The sequence below is a fragment of the Musa acuminata genome, chromosome BXJ3-9, assembly GCF_036884655.1.
Source record: "Musa acuminata AAA Group cultivar baxijiao chromosome BXJ3-9, Cavendish_Baxijiao_AAA, whole genome shotgun sequence".
Taxonomy (NCBI): Eukaryota; Viridiplantae; Streptophyta; class Magnoliopsida; order Zingiberales; family Musaceae; genus Musa; species Musa acuminata.
The window spans coordinates 5,264,907-5,281,515 of NC_088357.1; the positions used below are offsets into that span (position 1 = coordinate 5,264,907).

At 41.2% G+C, this 16,609-nt stretch overlaps 3 protein-coding genes across 6 annotated transcripts; 2 read left to right on the top strand and 1 right to left on the bottom strand.

Annotated features, from left to right (window-relative positions):
• The first annotated feature begins 995 nt into the window (after nucleotides 1–995).
• LOC135650117 (protein NRT1/ PTR FAMILY 4.3-like) lies at nucleotides 996–4,564 on the top strand. Its single transcript, XM_065169269.1, has 5 exons — nucleotides 996–1,251; nucleotides 1,555–1,772; nucleotides 2,141–2,581; nucleotides 3,339–3,448; nucleotides 3,531–4,564. The coding sequence occupies exons 1-5, from the start codon at nucleotides 1,125–1,127 to the stop codon at nucleotides 4,423–4,425; spliced, it is 1,791 nt and encodes a 596-aa protein (XP_065025341.1). The 5' UTR covers nucleotides 996–1,124; the 3' UTR covers nucleotides 4,426–4,564.
• Nucleotides 4,565–5,739: 1,175 nt separating this feature from the next.
• On the bottom strand, nucleotides 5,740–9,482 carry LOC135650118 (immune-associated nucleotide-binding protein 9-like). 3 transcript variants are annotated; one of them, XM_065169271.1, is made up of 7 exons: nucleotides 9,389–9,456; nucleotides 9,254–9,301; nucleotides 8,629–8,876; nucleotides 8,268–8,545; nucleotides 7,821–7,985; nucleotides 7,540–7,674; nucleotides 5,740–6,078 (listed from the first exon to the last, which is right to left on the bottom strand). In XM_065169271.1, exons 3-7 carry the CDS (start codon nucleotides 8,858–8,860, stop codon nucleotides 5,863–5,865), a joined length of 1,026 nt encoding a protein of 341 aa, XP_065025343.1. In that variant the 5' UTR covers nucleotides 8,861–8,876; nucleotides 9,254–9,301; nucleotides 9,389–9,456; the 3' UTR covers nucleotides 5,740–5,862. The 3 variants fall into 3 exon arrangements, with proteins under 3 accessions (XP_065025343.1, XP_065025342.1, XP_065025345.1); XM_065169270.1 differs by having other exon boundaries at nucleotides 9,254–9,482; XM_065169273.1 differs by lacking the exon at nucleotides 9,254–9,301 and having other exon boundaries at nucleotides 9,389–9,405.
• A 1,841-nt stretch (nucleotides 9,483–11,323) lies between these two features.
• Nucleotides 11,324–15,663, top strand: LOC135649570 (receptor protein-tyrosine kinase CEPR2-like). Of its 2 annotated transcripts, none has more exons than XM_065168060.1 (3): nucleotides 11,324–11,603; nucleotides 12,280–14,866; nucleotides 15,020–15,663. In XM_065168060.1, the coding sequence occupies exons 2-3, from the start codon at nucleotides 12,328–12,330 to the stop codon at nucleotides 15,370–15,372; spliced, it is 2,892 nt and encodes a 963-aa protein (XP_065024132.1). In that variant the 5' UTR covers nucleotides 11,324–11,603; nucleotides 12,280–12,327; the 3' UTR covers nucleotides 15,373–15,663. The 2 variants fall into 2 exon arrangements, with proteins under 2 accessions (XP_065024132.1, XP_065024133.1); XM_065168061.1 differs by having other exon boundaries at nucleotides 12,320–14,866.
• The last annotated feature ends 946 nt before the right edge of the window (nucleotides 15,664–16,609 follow it).

A 16,609-nucleotide genomic window follows, 5' to 3' on the forward strand; every position in this document is an offset into this window, starting at 1 on the left:
TCTGTGTCAGGCGATTTATGCCCGTTGTCAGATGGAACAAGGTTCCTTCATATCCATGTCAGCCTTCTAAGGGAATCAAATATGGATTCTTCGCTTTCCATAGATCATTCGATCTGAGAGGGGATTCCCACAGCAATGTCCAAATGGATCTGTCCATGAAGTCACGCTGCTGCTGCTCTTTGACATCGCTCATGTTGTTCAAGTGGAATGGACGTAAATATTCCCCAGGATCAGAAGAAGGTGATCGATTACATCTCACTACTGTAACTAAGCATTTAGCTCCTTCTACAACATTGCAACCATCTTTCTTGGGAAATCAGCAGCATGATAAATGTCCCATCACATTTGTGCTGCTAAGAGGTATCAGGAACATATTCTGCTTGCTGGATCGGACAAGACAGAAGCTGTACAGAGCATGAACGCCAGCCAGAATGATTTATCTGTATCGATACAATATATGTCCATTGTCAGGTGGAACAAGGTTCCTACCTATCTCCTTCTTCCAGAATCAAGATGGTAAAGTTAAGGTTTCACTAACTCGGTGGAAAATTCAAGCTGATCATTCGATAGATGCATGCATCATCTGGGACTCCTCCATTGTTTTGTTTGGAACTAGCAAATCTACCAGCCACCAAATAATGAATGATGTGCAGAGAAGGAGGATTGAGCTTTATGACAAGTTCTAAGTTGGTATTATTTCAGTTCATGCTCATCAACCAGGTGATTGACACAATCGAATGAAGTGTTGTGGTCTTCCAAGAATTTTGTGTATGGGGGGTGGGGGGGCACATTTCTTTTGCTGCTCTCCCACTTCACACATTCAAAGGCACAGCAAAGTCTGAACCTCCAACAGAGACTCCCATTAGCCATAGGACTGTTCAAACCATAAATCTTTCCACCAATGAGGACCATATCACAGCAACAAAAAAGCCCCACCACCTCTCCCCACCTTCCTCTCACCCTCCACAGCACACTATTATAAATAACTGCATCAGCTTGCCTTGGGATAATTGGAGCCCTCTTGGAAGGGGAGGTTTACCTTGTTCTGTTGGTTGTGAGCTTTCCAAGGGATCCTCTTCTGCTGAGGCAGAGGAAAGAAGGTGTTATTGTGTGAAGCAAGAGGCATGGACATTCAGACAGGTCATACTTCCAAGGGGGATTCCCTGCATGCTGGAGTCTTTGTTGATTGGAAAGGAAAACCATGCAAGCCCAACAAGCATGGTGGCATGAGAGCTGCTGTCTTTGTGCTAGGTCTCTCTCTCTCTCTCTCTCTCCCTCCCTCTCTCTGAAGAATTTCTTTGCTGGATATCAGTAGCCACTCTAGTTGCTATTTATTTTATGAGGAAGTCCTTTAGCTTCATAGCAACATATTGGTAGCTAAACTTGTTGGTCTGTACTTTATTGGAATATACAAGGCATCTGCCTGGTGCTTAGATTCAGAAATCCTGAGATGGTCTTTGGTTGCTTATTGTATTATGATTAGAGAAAATGATTGAGTTGCCAAAGGTAGCTTCTTTGGTGTTTTTGCTCACTATAGTTCTTCCTGTTCTGCAGCCATTCAAGCATTTGAGATCATGGCAATTGCTGCAGTTGGGAACAACCTCATCACATATGTCTTCAATGATATGCATTTTCCTTTGTCCAAATCAGCCAACATAGTGACCAACTTCATAGGCACTGTCTTCCTGCTGTCTCTGTTTGGTGGATTCCTCTCAGATTCTTATCTGGGGAGCTTCTGGACCATGCTGGTTTTTGGATTTGTGGAACTATCAGTAAGTCTCATTTCTCCTCATGCATCATCATTTCTTTGGCTTTCACTTTATGAAGGAATATTGATCTATAGTCTTCCTATTATTCTGGCCATTCATATAACACAAATGAAGTTTGACACCACAAAAGGTGCCCAATGAAACTTGTTTGGAAGGCAGATGATTCCTTTTGCATACAGTATCCTAATTCACAATTGGAACAATAGGAAACAAACCACTCTCACCTCTTTGAAGTAGATCTCATTTAATATGAAAAGATGCAATCCACTACAGACCAGAGAAGATAAGAAGGAAGAATGTTCCAAAAGAATAGAAAGAAACATGTATCGGTGCTTCTCAAAATGAGTCTGATCTCATTGGTTTCTGGGCAGGGATTCATACTTTTATCAGTCCAAGCACATCTGCCACAGCTGAGGCCACCACCATGCAACATGATATCCAAGGAAGAGCAGTGCATGGAGGCCAAAGGCTTCAAGGCCACCATCTTCTTTCTTGCTCTCTACTTGGTGGCCTTGGGAAGTGGTTGCCTGAAGCCTAACATGATCTCCCATGGAGCTGACCAGTTCAGGAAAGAAGACCCATGTCACTCCAAGAAGCTCTCCACTTACTTCAACACAGCCTACTTCAGCTTCTGTGTAGGGGAGCTCATTGCTCTCACTGTCCTTGTTTGGGTGCAGACAAGGTCAGGGATGGATGTGGGCTTTGGTGTATCAGCAGGTGCCATGGCAATGGGGCTTGCCATCTTAATCTCTGGTGCCTTTTTCTACAGGAATAAGCCCCCCCAAGGCAGCATCTTTACTCCAATTGCCAGGGTATGATCCAACACTTCCATTTTCTTGCACAGCTTAGTCAACTGATCCAAGCAAATGCTTGCCTGTAGGATTAAGATGCATAAACTGATTACTCCCTAATTACTGAAAAATCTTCAGTTAATTTCAATCCTTATGATTGAGATACAGAAAAACAAATTCTTTTATGGTGCTCCTGTCATTTTCAGAAAAAGGCTAAGAATCTATGGCATCACCATATACATCATCTCTGTTAACTTTTAACCCTCAAGTTGGTCAGGTTTCCAGGACTAGAAATTTCATATATATTGGGGGACAGATAATTCAAGATTGATTTGATAGAGTGATTGATGTCAGCATGTCGATTCTTTAGCCCATCACCAACAAAAGATATGTCAACTCCAAGAATTTATTCGACTAGTGTTTTGGAGCCTTGTGATTGTAGTTTTTGTCCAACATAAAAATTTTCCAGGTGGATGAACAGAGCCTACAATCTATCTGTAGATCTGAGTTTACTGTGGCCTGAAACTTTCATCATTTAGGATACTTGTCATGACAACAAATCATCAATACCTGTAAGCATTTCTTCTTACTCTCCAAAATGACCAATGATAAATCTCTCTCAAACCTTTTCTTTAGCTAAACCAGAACAGATGGAGACTGTTCCAAGCCATGATGTTATTACTATGTGTGTGCCATAGATATAGAACATCAACTTCAAAACCATGCACACATCTTGTTCTGACCTTTCTCAGTTTGGCCCTGCAAAATCATTATGCAGGTCTTCGTAGCTGCATTCACCAAGAGAAAGCAAGTCTGCCCATCTAATTCTAGTGATGTTGAACCCTCTTCTTCATATGTGGGCAACCTTCCACGTACCAACAAGTTGAGGTGAGCATGCACACAACCTTACAACCTTTAAGATCTCTCTGATCATACATCCGTAATGGCAGCCAGTTTGCCTGTGATGAAGGTTCTTGGACAAAGCCTGCATCGAAGCTCGGGATGGCAGTGGGATGAAGGAGAGCTCATGGAGACTCTGCACTGCTGCCGAAGTCGAGCAGGTCAAGATCATCATCTCGGTGATCCCCATCTTTGCATGCACCATCATCTTCAACACCATCCTGGCGCAGCTGCAGACCTTCTCCGTGCAACAGGGGAGCGCCATGAACACCCGCCTCGCCACCTCGTTCCACGTCCCCCCTGCGTCGCTCCAAGCCATCCCCTACATCATGCTCATCGTCCTCGTGCCGGTCTACGAGACATGCTTCGTCCCCCTCGCCCGGAAGCTCACCGGGACGAGCTCCGGGATCACCCCCCTGCAGCGCATCGGCGTCGGCCTCTTCGCGGTCACCTTCTCGATGGTCGCCGCCGCCGTGATCGAGAGGAAGAGAAGGGAGACGTACGTCGACTCCGGCGAGCTGCTCTCCATCTTCTGGATCGCCCCGCAGTTCCTCATCTTCGGGGTCTCTGAGATGTTCACGGCCGTCGGCCTCATCGAGTTCTTCTACAAGCAGTCATTGGCTGGCATGCAGTCCTTCTTGACTGCCATGACCTACTGCTCCTACTCCTTTGGGTTCTACTTGAGCTCCCTTCTCGTCTCTCTCGTGAACAAGATCACATCGAGCTCATCCAGGGATGGCTGGCTCAGCGACAATGACCTCAACAAGGACAGGCTCGACCTCTTCTACTGGCTGATGGCTGCCCTCAGCCTCCTCAACTTCCTCAGCTACCTCCTCTGTTCAAGATGGTACTGTAGCAGTCAATCTCCATCAGCTGATCTACCACCAGGTCCCCATGGAGAAGACATTAACCACCTCAACTTCACTTCCTCCAAGCATGTTGCAGCCGATCAGGACATTCTGTAAAGAGCCATCACCTCTTCCATGATTCTTTATCTGTACTCTTGAGCTTGTATCAGGATAGGTAAAAGAAGAGGAAGCATGAGATGATCATGTCGATTCCACACCAAAACACTTAGTGCTGGTAAACTTTTTCTTTGTTTAATGCTTGGCTGTGATGCATCACACTTCCACACCAATGTCAGGTCTAATTCCATCAGCAGCATTCTCCTGTCTTCTTCTCTTTCTTGGTTGTTCTCATCAGAGAAGGCATCATCAGCTACGCTGTGAACAAAACAACAAATTGAAGTGGTGGATTGGCACATCATAGCACAGCTGCTGTTGAGGTGGTTTAAACAAAGTGTGTTGTGGGTTGATGAATGGATACTCCACCAGAGAAGCAAAGCTCCAATGCATCAGCAAAGCTACCTTTCTGTGCCAGACATGCTGCATACACATAGGTCCCATCCAAGTCCAAACAAGAACTGCTTGCCATTATCATGTCACTCCTCCTTGTTTGTGGATAGAAAATTGATGTGTTACTGATCTGCCAGATTAGCTTTTCTTATGAAGATCCATATTCTAGAAACTGGCATAGTTGTTGAAAAGTAATATACATCCAAGCAGATCAAACACAAGATACAAGAAGTCTTGTTTACATCAATTTATGTTTTTGGATGATTTGAAATTTGGAAATGAAGTTTTATGCATCTCCTAGTAATGCATGGGATTGTGTTGTTCTACTTGGTAATGAATATTTACCTATCTCATTTATTTTAGTTTGAGGGATCAAAATCTTGTTCTATAAATTTTACATGCAAATTAGTAGTTAAATATCACTAATAATTATATTATAGTGCAAGGGACAATCTATTTTTAATTTCCAGCATCACTTAGAAGAATAAGACCCAATCCAGGATTGGTAGATCACCATAAAGGATGATTCTATAATGATACCAAGGGTGTATAAATTGGCAAGTTTAAACATGGTTTTTGTTGCTAATAACAACCATATTATAGGGTCCCATACAATCTTTTGACATCCATAATCACCTGATTCCTATAAATTATTTCTTTTATAGATTTATACACCTGAATCAGCATCTTGTACATCCATAATCATTAAATTTATTTGAGAGTATTTTCCAATTTTAAGATTCCTTTATAAAGATTTTAAAATGGAGAAGCATGACTTACACCATTTAATATGAGATGAACCAACAATGTAGTTACCATGTTCATCAGATATCTACAATCACCAAGAGGAGATGAGCTATGGACAAATATACCAAAAGATTAAAAGCTAACAATGACTGCACATAACACATGATGCAAACCATATAGATGCAAGTGCTAAGTAGTTCTTCCCATATATGAGGAAAAATTTCTCATAGTGAAATCTAGAATCTATAACTAGCCGAAAACTACTAGACAAATGCAACCATGGAACCGGCCGATGAGATTTCACAGGTAGACACACATTTTCTTACTCTCGGCACGCATTCTGAATTCTTCGGCATCCTTCTTAGCTCTCTCCAGGTTCGCCCTTAGCCTATCGATCTCTTTGCCTGACCTCTTTGTGGCTTCCTGCGAAATCTTCTCTGCTTTTAGGCGTGCAGCTTGCTCTTCGGCCAACAGTTTCTTGAGTTTCTCCACGGTTTGCATTAGCTTATGCTCGACCTACAAAGGAGCCAGAAAAGGAACTCAAAAGTGATATACTGTCATAAAGAGAAGACAACAGAACAAAGTGTCACAGATCTTAATGAAAACAAATTAATGCAGAGAGCAATTGATGGAGCACCAAAGTTCACTCATGGAGAATAAAGCCCATGAAGATATAATCGTCAAAGAAAAATATCACAGCCAAATGCTGCAAATCTAGATGAAGAACTCTAATAAAGGGTGCAGTTTTGTGTGGAGTACACTATTTTGGCTGGAATACGTGAGTAACAATACCCAGGAAGAATATTATTTTCAAAACATAAGTCACACAGGAAAGGCTGGTAATGCCAAAATGTTTGAGAAGGCTTGAGAAGTACAAACTACAAACGTGAAACTTTTCATGGGCACACAAAACCAGTATGTTGTTATAAACAATGACGTCGTTAAAGTGTATTTATCACAAATAGCAAAATCCACCTCAAAGTGGACAATGATGGATTACACTAATGTCCATGTTCTATAAACAACACAAGAGATAACATGTAATTGCAGCTTGCAAGTTGTTTACACAAATCACAGAAACAATTAAAACATTATCTGCAAACACATTTAGAAATGAGAAAACTGCAGAATCAATATCACAACCTATGCAGCAGGATCACGATGATTGACCAAATATGTTCTTCACATTTATGTGCCACAGAAAAACTTCATGCTTAAATCTATAAGTCTAAAACCATCGCCAAAACAATGCTAATTCGAGGAACCATATGAATAAGATGTGATGGAATTTAGAACAAACAGCACACTTGTAAACATAGTTCGAGTTATGCAATAATCCAAATTTATGGTACTTGTGGAAGCTCCTATAGAGGCTCCATATATTATTTCTCAGTCAGTCCTTTCAGTTGTATATATAAAAATATAGATAGATTTCCATTATCTGTACATGCAAGTAGCATCTAAGTGTGGTGTCTTCATTAGACGCTTCTCTTGCCAGTGAAGAACCCTGATTCCAAGCATTTTGACCAGCCATAGAATCTACCCATAAAAAACGCTTCTGATTTAGATGCTACTTGTGCTGGTGAAGAACCCAGCAATATATGAAACCATCGTACTTTACTTCAGTGCAACTAAAACTTGTGGCTATTCATATAAATTCAATAAATACTTTTAATGTTTATTTCTGGTTATCTAGGGTCTATTCAGATTTCAGACATCACAATGGTATTTCAATTGCATCAAATCTACGGCAATTGTCACTAGAATAAACTGAAAATCAGCCTTCTTGCTTGTTTCCAGAAATTTAGATACGGTTTCTTTTGGCTGCTGACATAATGAAATACATATGTGACAGACTAGAAAGTTAAAGACATTAGATTCATCATTTTACATGTAGTATACATGTCAATTTCTATCTGACTCCACAAAGCGATGTTAGTATAGAGATATTCTGAAAAAGGAACAAATACAATATACCATTTCAGTTACTCGTGCAAGCTGATCATCATAGGAACTGTATATTTCTTCCTTCAATGCAGATATCTGTTGCTCAGAATATCCTTTCATAGATTCAACCTCTTTCTCCTTGTGCTGGAGCCTCAAAGCTCCTTCCTGTCCCCAAAGGGATAAAAGAAGTAAATAAACAAACAAACAAATGAAGAGACAATCAAAGACTTATCTACATTGTCATAGTTCTTTTTTTTTTAAACAAGACAATTTAGTGTCATAAATGCGAAGGTGCACAATTGGCTCCTTACCTTAAGTTCATCAAACAGCTTATCTGAAAATGGTTTTCCGCCATTGCTTGCAATGACAGAATCCACAAGATATAAAAGTCCTTGCATCTGCTTAGCTCGTTTGGTCTCATCTTTAGTCTTGTTATCAAAAAGCACGATCCTACTTTTACAGGATTCGAGAAATTTCTGAAAGAAGTTCAGCAACAAAATAAAACAAACAGACTGCATTAGCACTTTAAGAATACTTATGTTTCTTCAAAACCATATAAGTTGGCAGAATCAGAGCGTGACGACACAAAGATCGTTATCATCCATAAGTGACATCTCGCAAACATAATGCACAGGCACCTTATTTAACATGAGATTCATATCATAGGCCTACCTATGACAATTATTCTTCTCGAATACATGCATGACCATATGAAAGAACTTGAATATTAACTGAATAGGCAAAAGAAGAAAGGAAACCTGTAGAGACTGATGCTTTGTACAACCTATGAATTCCTTGAGAGTTTGGCCACAGCTTTCCAGATCATCTCCACCAGTAAAAACTGCAATCATATAGTCAAGGATTTTCTCACCGAAAAAGGTTTTGAGACTTTCAATTGCAGCCTCTTCTTCGGGTGAGAAACGCGATCTAGCAGAAAAAACCATAAGTATTGCATGAATGCCATCCTTTGCCAAATTTACACATCGAACAATCTCTTTGCCGGTGGCCTCTGATTCATCAGAACTATCAAACAGTCCTACAAATGCAAACAATGATGTTACCAAGAACAAAAGAAGACACTTGTGGAATGGATATCAATCATAGATAATATAAGCTTACCCGGTGTGTCAATGACATTCACAATCCGACCATCCTTCAACGTAGTGCTTTGCAACTCACAAGTACTCGTCACGCCAAACAAGCTAAGCCTCGACAAGAATGCCTCTCTGCCCAGAATACTATTGCCAGTTGCACTTTTTCCATTGCCAGTTTTTCCAAAAAGAACAAAAGTATTAACAGTGTTAACCGAGTTGGTGAAGTCCCGGTCATCATCTATGCTGCTTCTACTCATTGTTCAATACGAAAATCTGAAATTACCAAGAACAGAAAAAGAAAATGAGAATCAAATACAAAAAGTTCAATGCCATCACAAAATACCATTTTGATCATTGCTCAGAAAAAAAAACATAGAACAGTCAGATCACAAGGGGGTGGAAAAAAATCAAAGATCTAAACTTCTGATTAACTAGGCAATCAATTCATCCATAAAGATGTCAAATTTTATCACTAAATGATACAATAAATCTTTAAAATAGCGAAAAAGTTAGAGAGCATATTGGTGCACCATCAAAAAATGAGGAAGCATGTCAGGTTGTACAATATCAGAAAACATAAGTAAAACCAACTTCTCATATAAGTAGACATCAAAACAAGATTGGGAGAAAAAAAATAAAAGAAATCATACCGAAAGATGGGATCTTGAAAAGGGCACAGCCAAGGACATTAAAAAACCCTAAAAATTGAAATCCATCAGTTTCGATTACACGACAACGGGGCACAAACGATCTTGGAATCAGCTGGAGAAGAGGAGGGTGTCGACCGCAAATATCGAATTGAAATCGAATAGGGAATCGATGAGACGGCGAAGCCGCGATCGAGGCGACAGCGACGACAGCTTCTTTATCGGTAAAAGACCGATACTTTGCCGGATAGGATAGAATTCTGAGTCAGAGCGGTTGAGTTCTCCAGTTGATGCGACTCGTCCAACGGACTCGTTTGCCCACCGCGACGTGACTCGGCCTTCGTCAATATATTAATTTTAATTTATAAAACGAAAAGAAAATTATTGTGCTTATTGATTTCTTTTATTTAAAGAGGAAAAAAAAGGAAAAAAAAAAACCATGATTTTTGTTTTTTTTTTCCCGATAAATGTGACATCACTCAGAGAAAGCATGTAATGTGGCCCCCATCGATTTCTCGATAGATAGGTCTCATTCCCTCAAATGTTTCACGAGTTATTTGTGGATCGAAGCTTTCTCAAAGGCAGCAAATCTTTGTGGGGTTCACTGTAGATTTCGTTTCTCCCAATTGTTGCATAATTCTTTGCATTTTAGCAAATTTCATCTCTCGCCGACATCTTTTAATTTTGACACGTGCAGATCTCTAATGTAAAAACCTTAATTACTTATAATGTTTTAATTTAATTCTATTAAAATTTTAAATTTAAGTATTATAAGTCGACGATAAGCTTAAGTTAATAGACCATTTATCTCATATCATCGATGTTAAAATCAATCTACGATCATGATTTTAATATAATGAATAAAAATTTATTTTTTCTTGAAAAACAATGATTTTATTTATCTGAGAGATAATCTAATGATGACATAAAACCTCTCCAATTTAATTTTAGAACCATATCAGCAAACAAAGCAAACAGATAAACAAGAAATTGGACCACAGATAATTAAAACCATGATGATGGGACTTCAAATAGCAGCTCAAAAGATGGAGGTGGAGTCATCAAGTGCACATTGTTTTCTTCCTCCACAAACATAAATGCTTTGGCAGATCTCTTTGTCTTGTGGTGTCATCAGGAAATAGTTTGGAGTCCAGCAATCTATGAACACAATTCAAAAAGAGATGAACTTGATCTTCTTCCAAAGAAGAGACACACACAAAACACAGATGTGGGTCACTGCCAAAGAGTTCATGTTTCTGCTTCCAAGTTGATTCCAGCAACATAAATATCTGCTGATTTTGCTGATCCTAATGAATAGTTAAATCTACTGAAGTTAGTACAAATCATCAGTGCCAATAGTAAGCTTTAGAAACAATAATTTTCATTCACAGTATCTATCTATCTATTTCAAATGTTTGCAATGTGACAAAGGCAAAAAAAATAGTACACTGTAGAATTGTTTCTCTCTCTCTCTCTCTATCTATCTATCTCACTAGTGATCTTAGCTGTCCCAAGCTGATCAAATGTCTCATTCAGTTTAGTTATAGCAAGCATTCAATCATACTCAATCTCTTATAATTTTGTGGTCAGAAAAGTCAGATTAGAAATCCTTTACTGAAGTAAACCACCACTTAATGACTTTATGATTTGTATATCCAAGTTGTTTCAGTAGAAAAGAATCCTTCATAAAACATGGTGACTGCTGTTCATCATGGTTTCATGAGACTTGGATGGCAACTCAATTGTAGAACTTGCTCTAAATTAATATCATCATTCTATGTAATTTCTCTAAGCCAGACAGCTTATTTTCTTAGTTTTCTGCGCGCACACACACACACACAAAAAGCATTAAGAGTGGTGTAATTTCATAAGAATACAAAGTAAAAAGAAAAATAAAATATCAGATAAACTACTTACAATATTTTCACTGAAAAATGGAGCCAAAAAGACAGAAACATCACACAGACATGAACACACTTGAAGAGGTCCCATGCACCACAAGCAATCTCTTTTGTCGTCATGTTCTTTTGCTGAATGATTAGAGGCACCGCTGCCATCGAACACACCACGAGATCTGCTTCTAGACCAAGTGGAGTACACAGCTTCCACTAGTTTCCTTCTCTTCTCCTGGATTTCTCTCTCTCTCTCTAGATCTACACCTCTTCTGTTGCTTCACTTCTTCTTCTATCTTTCTCTCACGCGCTCGCCCGCTCAGGTGGCCGAGGAAGCTCGGAGACCGGAGACCGCCATCATCTCCTTTGATGCTCCATCAAAGCAGATTTGAGCTTCTGTTCTCCCATGACGAGCGCTGTGATATCGTAGAGAAGGAACACCAGAACTGGCAACTCCACTGGTACGTGATTTATCCCTCTCTCTCTCTCTCTCTCTCTCTCTCTGAAGTTGTAGTTTTAGGAAAAATTGTTTTGTATGCTACGATCAGCTGCATAAGTTTGGAGATGAATCGAGTGTGTCATACGATCCGTGGGATAAGATGAAGAGTGCCAAGGAGTGACAGAGAATGTGGTCGATAGAGAGGTCAAGAGGTTCGTTTAGCACACAGGTCAAACATAGGGGGAATGACACGAGGTGGGGCCACACAGTGGGCCACGTGTGAGTTCGGTGCCAACGTGTTATGTCCAGATTGGCATATGGCGAAGGGTCCCACCGGCTGTCGGTGGGCTGCGTGAGCTTGCTTGCACGCATTTGCTGGGAAGGAACACTTTGTCTGGTTCTGATACGGCACACTCAATCTTCATACGTTAATGAATCCAAACAGTAGATCTGCATAGGGAATCAAACGAAGAACCCTCCACAAATTAAGACTAAGAAGATTGAGATCAGCAATGCTTATAATCAGAGCATACTAACAGCAACAAGAAGAACAAAATTGATTTGCCTGAGTATGATCAATCCACTCTTGTTCTCACATTCTATGTTGATGTTGTTGTTTGTGTAAAGAGCAAATCTAGATATCTTGAAGAACACCTGAATACTTCGTATCAAATCTGCTTCGTTCTTCTGACTGACAGGGCTCATATGAGAGATTGATCACCGTTTAGGCCTTGATAGATGCAGGCATGGCCGGATTCCTCCACCCTTTCTTCCATCTCCTGAGCACTCTTCTTCTGCTAGCTTCTCTGCCAATCTCGAACTCCCAAGATGAGCAAGCCCAGGCGCTGCTGCATTTGAAGAGCACCCTAATTGACCCTGCAAATTTTCTCGAGACATGGAAGGAATCCAGTTCTCCATGCAGGTTTCTTGGTGTCTCTTGTGACTCCACCTCTGGTGAGGTCACTGGGATCTCACTGCCAAGAAGTAATCTCTCTGGTGAGATCTCACCATCGATCTCCCTCCTCAGCAACCTCACCACTCTTCTCCTGCAAGAGAATTCCATATCGGGGACTGTTCCTGCGGAGCTGGCAAACTTCATGAATCTCCAGGTCCTCAACCTGTCTTCCAATAGCTTGACGGGCCAATTACCAGATCTCTCGGGCTTAAAGAACCTCAAAGTCCTTGATGTCTCGAGTAACAAGCTTTCCGGTAGCTTTCCACCATGGATCGGGAACTTGTCAGGCCTGGTTGAGCTCGGCCTGGCCGAGAACGACTTCGACGAGGGGGAGATTCCGCCAGGAATCGGGAACCTGAAGAACTTGACCTGGCTTTACATGGCGAACTGTAATCTAAGCGGAGAGATCCCGGACTCGGTATCCGAATTGTCCTCACTTGGCACACTCGATTTCTCTCAGAACAAACTCTCAGGACCATTACCAAAGGCAATCTCGAAGCTGCGCAAGCTGTTCAAGATCGAGCTCTACCAGAACAATCTAACTGGTGTCATACCTCCTGAGCTATCAGATCTCACTGAGCTCCGAGAGATCGATGTCTCCCGCAATCAGATCAGTGGGAGAATTCCAGCTGAAGTCGGCACTCTCAAGAAGCTCACAGTGATCCAATTATACAGGAACGACTTCTGGGGTGAGCTCCCACGAGGCTTCGGTGACCTGCAGTTCCTCAGTGCATTCTCTATCTATGAGAACAGATTCTCCGGGGAGTTTCCTGCAAACTTTGGAAGATTCTCACCTCTGAACAGCTTTGACATCTCGGAGAACAACTTCTCCGGGCGGTTCCCCGGATTCTTGTGCCAAAACAACAACCTGCAGTTCCTGCTTGCCCTCGAGAACAAGTTCTCGGGTGCATTTCCGGATTCATATGCTAACTGTAAGACTCTGCGTAGGTTCAGGATCAGCCAGAATAGCTTCTCGGGTAGGCTTCCGAATGGGATTTGGGGACTGCCATTTGCGGTCATCATCGATGTATCGGACAATGGGTTCACCGGAAGAATACCTTCGGAGATAGGGAAGTCCACCAGCTTGAGCCAGCTCTCTGTGCGGAACAACAAGCTATCCGGTGAGATTCCAGCTGAGATTGGGAAGCTCTCACAGCTACAGAAGCTGTACGCATCCAACAACTCCCTCTCAGGTCGCATTCCATCTGAAATCGGCAGCCTGTACCAGTTGACAACTCTGCATTTGCAAGACAACGATCTTAGTGGATCCATACCATCAGAACTTGGACTGTGCAGCAGGCTGGTGGAGATAGATCTTTCACAGAACACATTGGGTGGTCGTATTCCGGGAACACTGTCCCAGTTGGCATCTCTCAACTCGATAAACCTTTCGCGGAACTTGATCACAGGTCCAATTCCAGATGGTTTGCAGTCTCTTAAGCTCAGCTCTATCGATTTCTCCGGGAACAAATTATCCGGAAGAGTTCCTCCTGGTCTTCTCGTGATAGCTGGAGAAGAAGCATTCTCTGGTAATCCAGCACTCTGCATCGATGGGAGATCAGGAAACAGATGGGATCCTGAATTGGGAGTGTGCAGAGTCAGCAGCAAACACAGATATGTTTTCGGAAATAGAATGGTTTTCACAGCCCTTGTTTTCTCAGCACTGATCATATTTCTAGCTGGACTAGTGTTGGTGAGTTACAGGAGCTTGAAGCTTGATGAATCCATTAGAAATAAGGATCTTGATCAGTGCATGGAAGATGAGCCGGAGTGGAAAATTGAGTCATTTTATCCACTAGAACTGGATGCAGAAGAGATGTCAAATTTGGATGAGGAGCATTTGATTGGCAGTGGAAGCACTGGCAAAGTTTACAGATTGGATCTAAGGAACAGAAGCACGGTCGCCGTGAAGCAGCTGCTGAAGGGGAATGAAGCTAGAGTTTTCATGGCAGAAATGAACATACTAGGAAAGATCAGGCACAGGAACATACTGAAGCTTCATGCTTGCTTGACAAGAGGGGATCTTAGTCTCCTTGTGTTTGAGTTCATGCCCAATGGCAATCTTTATCACGCCCTTCGCCGCGAAGTAAAAGCTGGGGAGCCAGAGTTGGACTGGAACAAGCGCTACAAGATTGCCATGGGTGCAGCAAAGGGGATTATGTATCTTCACCATGACTGCTCCCCAGCCATAATTCACAGGGACATAAAATCCAACAACATACTGCTTGATGAGGACTATGAAGCAAAAATTGCCGACTTTGGGATCGCTAAAATAGCAGAGGAGTCAGATTCAAGCTGTTTTGCTGGCACGCATGGTTACATTGCTCCCGGTATGCTTGCTCTCCATCATCATATTACTTCTTTTCCTCTGGGCATCTAAAATTTGAATGCATAATTAGCCACCATTTTAGATTACACAATAATCAATTTAATGGATCATATGCATTTCAACTTACTGTTTCTGCTGGATTGTTTGATCTCAGAACTGGCATATTCAGTCAAGGTGACGGAAAAGAGTGATGTGTATAGCTTTGGTATAGTCTTGCTTGAATTGCTTACCGGGCATGGACCTGTTGAGCCTCAGTATGGTGAAGGCAAAGACATAGTCTACTGGGTTTCCACTCATCTCAATCAGCAAAATGCTTCAGAGATTTTGGACTCAAGAGTGTCAAGCCCTGCAGAAGAATGCATGATGAAGGTTCTGAAGGTTGCAATCCTGTGTACCACCAAGTTGCCAAATCTAAGACCTACCATGAGAGAGGTGGTCAACATGCTGATCGATGCCGATCCTTGCAATCTTGCTGCCAGGGAAAAGAACTACTACAAGAATCTTTAGCTTCCATGCCTCTGTGCCATGACTATGAGCTTTTAGATCTGTTCATGGCAGTTCAGAAACACCTGTCTTCCTTTCAATCAGCAAGTCAAGGACACAACTATTTCTTCAAAAGTTAAAAGAACAACAAGAACAATCATGGTTAGAAGTATCTCAATTGAATGGTTCAGTTTAGTAATATGGTTCAGTATGTGAAGTTTTATTCGGTTTTGTTTATCTGTGTAACTATAACAAAACTCCAAAAAAAATTATCCTGTAATAAATGAATCTATTAATCTCTAGATTTTGATGCTATATTTTTTTTCACCTTGTCATGAAATTATGAGTCAAATTGTTTGCGTCCACAACGAAAATCTTGAAATATCTGAACTGAGGAGCTCTGGCTTGAACTTGCATAATCTGAATGCATTAAATGGCACTCCAACTGCTTGCTGATCCTTGCATAAAAATTCACTGTGAAGCTGATGCCGGCCTCTGCATCTTCAAACTGTTCCTTATGGCCTGTGTATGAACATCTGCTTGACCTGCACTCCATTTCAAGATCACTTCAAACTTCAATTTTGCGCTAAATAGGAAACACAGCTAAGTATAGCTGAAGGATAGAAAGAGTATTATTTCTCATGCATTCTAAGTTGCCGTAACAGGACTGTATATAACCTTTCTTATGATAGCAGAAAAGAAAACCTCTGTTGCAGATATTTGGAATAGCTTGATATAGATAATGAATTGCCAATAATGATCAACAGACTACCTAAAAATGATCTTGATGAGTACTGAATGACCCACCTTTTCTCCTAATGGGGTTAGTTCTCTTTTTAGTGATTTCCATCCTATCATCAGAGTCATAATTAAGATAGGACAAAGAGAAGAAATCAGCATGTGGCACTAGCTCAAAAGTGATTAATGCTTTTAGGTGAAATTGATTTTGTTTAGTGCAAATTTAGCCACATTTTCCCCTAATGGATCTCCCTTTCCACCAGTCTCCCAATCAAAGATTACTACTACTAGCTTTAGCTATATTGGTGCTCTCTCCTGATGTTGATGCTAGTGCAGCAGTGGCACTCTATTTCCATCTATCTATCAGTAAACAAAAGTATCTGTCAAACAAAACAATACTTCATCCAAGTCTCAGATTTCAAGTATTTCCTATTCCCTTCCAACCTCTGAAGACTTCTGCTATGGCAGGAAAAGAGAAGTAGATGGATAGTGAATTATCTTTTGAGACAACTGCAAACTAGAA

Excerpts from the sequence above, each read along its gene's own strand:
- LOC135649570 (XM_065168060.1), top strand. The coding sequence starts at position 12,328 with ATGGCCGGATTCCTCCACCCTTTCTTCCATCTCCTGAGCACTCTTCTT. Across the intron at positions 14,867-15,019 it reads GCATGGTTACATTGCTCCCG|AACTGGCATATTCAGTCAAG; the intron begins GTATGCTTGCTC and ends GTTTGATCTCAG.
- LOC135650118 (XM_065169270.1), bottom strand. The coding sequence starts at position 8,860 with ATGAGTAGAAGCAGCATAGATGATGACCGGGACTTCACCAACTCGGTT. Across the intron at positions 7,675-7,820 it reads AGCTGTTTGATGAACTTAAG|GAAGGAGCTTTGAGGCTCCA; the intron begins GTAAGGAGCCAA and ends CTTTGGGGACAG. Across the intron at positions 6,079-7,539 it reads TTGCACGAGTAACTGAAATG|GTCGAGCATAAGCTAATGCA; the intron begins GTATATTGTATT and ends GCTCCTTTGTAG.
- LOC135650117 (XM_065169269.1), top strand. The coding sequence starts at position 1,125 with ATGGACATTCAGACAGGTCATACTTCCAAGGGGGATTCCCTGCATGCT. Across the intron at positions 1,773-2,140 it reads TTGGATTTGTGGAACTATCA|GGATTCATACTTTTATCAGT; the intron begins GTAAGTCTCATT and ends GTTTCTGGGCAG. Across the intron at positions 3,449-3,530 it reads CCACGTACCAACAAGTTGAG|GTTCTTGGACAAAGCCTGCA; the intron begins GTGAGCATGCAC and ends CCTGTGATGAAG.